The sequence below is a fragment of the Lagopus leucura genome, unplaced genomic scaffold, assembly GCF_019238085.1.
Source record: "Lagopus leucura isolate 7727_CA_CO unplaced genomic scaffold, USGS_WTPT01 27921-0_obj-0_obj, whole genome shotgun sequence".
In the NCBI taxonomy this organism is placed as follows: Eukaryota; Metazoa; Chordata; class Aves; order Galliformes; family Phasianidae; genus Lagopus; species Lagopus leucura.
Window position 1 is genome coordinate 1,617 of NW_024967562.1, and position 1,623 is coordinate 3,239.

Genomic DNA, 1,623 nt, shown 5'->3' on the forward strand with positions numbered 1-1,623 from the left:
TTGAGTTGCGTTGGATTGGGTTGGGAAGGACCTTAAAGATCAGAGAGTCATGGGATGGTTGGGTTGGGTTGGATTGGGTTAGGAGGGACCTTAAAGACCATAGAGCCATGGCATGGTTGGGTTGGAAGGGTCCCAAAAGCTCATAGAACCATGGGATGGTTGGGTTGGGTTGGGTTGGGTTGGAAGGATCCCAAAAGTTCATAGAGCAATGGGATTGTTAGGTTAGGTTGGATTGGAAGGGTCCCAAAAGCTCATAGAACCATGGGATGGTTGGGTTGGGTTGGGTTGGGTTGGGTTGGAAGGGTCCTTAAAGATCATTAACCCATGGGATGGTTGGGTTGGGAGAGCCTTAGAACTCATAGAAGCACACGGTAGTTGAGTTGGAAAGGTCCTTAAAGATCACAAAACTACAGAATGGGCTGAGTTGGAAAGGAGCGACCCAACGCCTCGCCCCAATCCAATGCCGTCCACTTGACCTTGTTGATTCCCACAGGTCCCCTCCCCAAGCCCATCAGCGGGGCTTCCCCACACCATCCCCCAGCACTGCCCCATCCCCACCTTGCTGTGCTGCACTGTCAAGCGGATGCCTCTGCTGTGCTCCTCGCTGGTGGCTGTGACCCACTGGACAGGCTGCACACGTTCCTCCTCTGGTGGCACGTAGGACTCCAGCACCTGGTCAGTGGCCCCATACAGCAGCTTGTCCCCAAGGCACGGGTTCACCAGCAGCACCGACTGCTCCCTGCAGTGTGGGATTGGAGAAGGAAGGGGTCAGGGCACTGCTGGTGAGGGGAAACCCTTCTGCAAGCCCTGCGTGATGATGGCGGGAGGATGGGTGGGATGGTGCGAGCCTGCCAAGCTCTTCTATTGCCAAACAAGGGACAGGAGCTCGAGACCAGAGTCCCCAGTGCTGGAGGTGAGTCCCCAGGATCTCCCTAGAAGCTGAAAAGCTGTGGGAGAGGAAATTCAGCGACACGGAATCACGGAGTCGTTCTGGCTGGAGAAGATCTCCGTGCCCACCGTGGCCAATCCAAGAATCACTGAACCACTGAAGTTGGAAAAGTCCTCCAAGATCAGCACGTCCAATTGCCACGGGAAGCTCCTGGCGGGGGCTGGAGGGTGCAGGACAGGGCAGGGGGGCACTCACACGCAGACGGCCACCAGGCAGACGGTGGGGTTGGGGTTCCAGGCGACGCTCTTCACCACGCCGCCCACAGGCAAGGTCTTCATGCAGCGCGCCGTGCTCACCTCCCAGAAGCGCACCGTGCCGTCATCGGAGCCTGCAGGCAGAGTGCAGTCAGTGGGGCACAGAGTCAGGGAATCGTTACGGTGTTGGAAAAGGCTTCCAAGACCATCGAGCACAACCACCAACCCATCCCCACTCAGAGTCATTAGAGAAGATCACTACGATTATGGAGTCCAACCATCGACACATCCCCACCATTCCAGAATCATAGAATCATAGAATCACCAAGGTTGGAAAAGACCTCCAAGCTCCCCCAGTCCAACCGTTCACCTATTCCCAACAGCTCCTACTGAACCACGGCCCTCAACACAACATCCAGCCTTTCCTTCAACACCCCCAGGCTCGGTGCCTCCCCCACCTCCCTGGGCATCCATTGCAGT

The 1,623-nt window shown here is 56.7% G+C and overlaps 1 protein-coding gene across 1 annotated transcript in view; it reads right to left on the reverse strand.

Moving 5' to 3' along the window:
• Window positions 1–1,420, reverse strand: part of LOC122193199 (ribosome biogenesis protein bop1-like) — a 2,852-nt gene extending 1,432 nt beyond the window's left edge. Inside the window, exons 1-2 of the mRNA XM_042893925.1 lie at window positions 1,145–1,420; window positions 559–739 (exon numbers count right to left, since the gene is read on the reverse strand). Of these exons, the coding sequence (XP_042749859.1) occupies window positions 559–739; window positions 1,145–1,389 (426 nt within the window). The 5' untranslated portion in view covers window positions 1,390–1,420. The remainder of the gene's footprint in view (window positions 1–558; window positions 740–1,144) is intronic.
• Window positions 1,421–1,623: the final 203 nt, after the last annotated feature.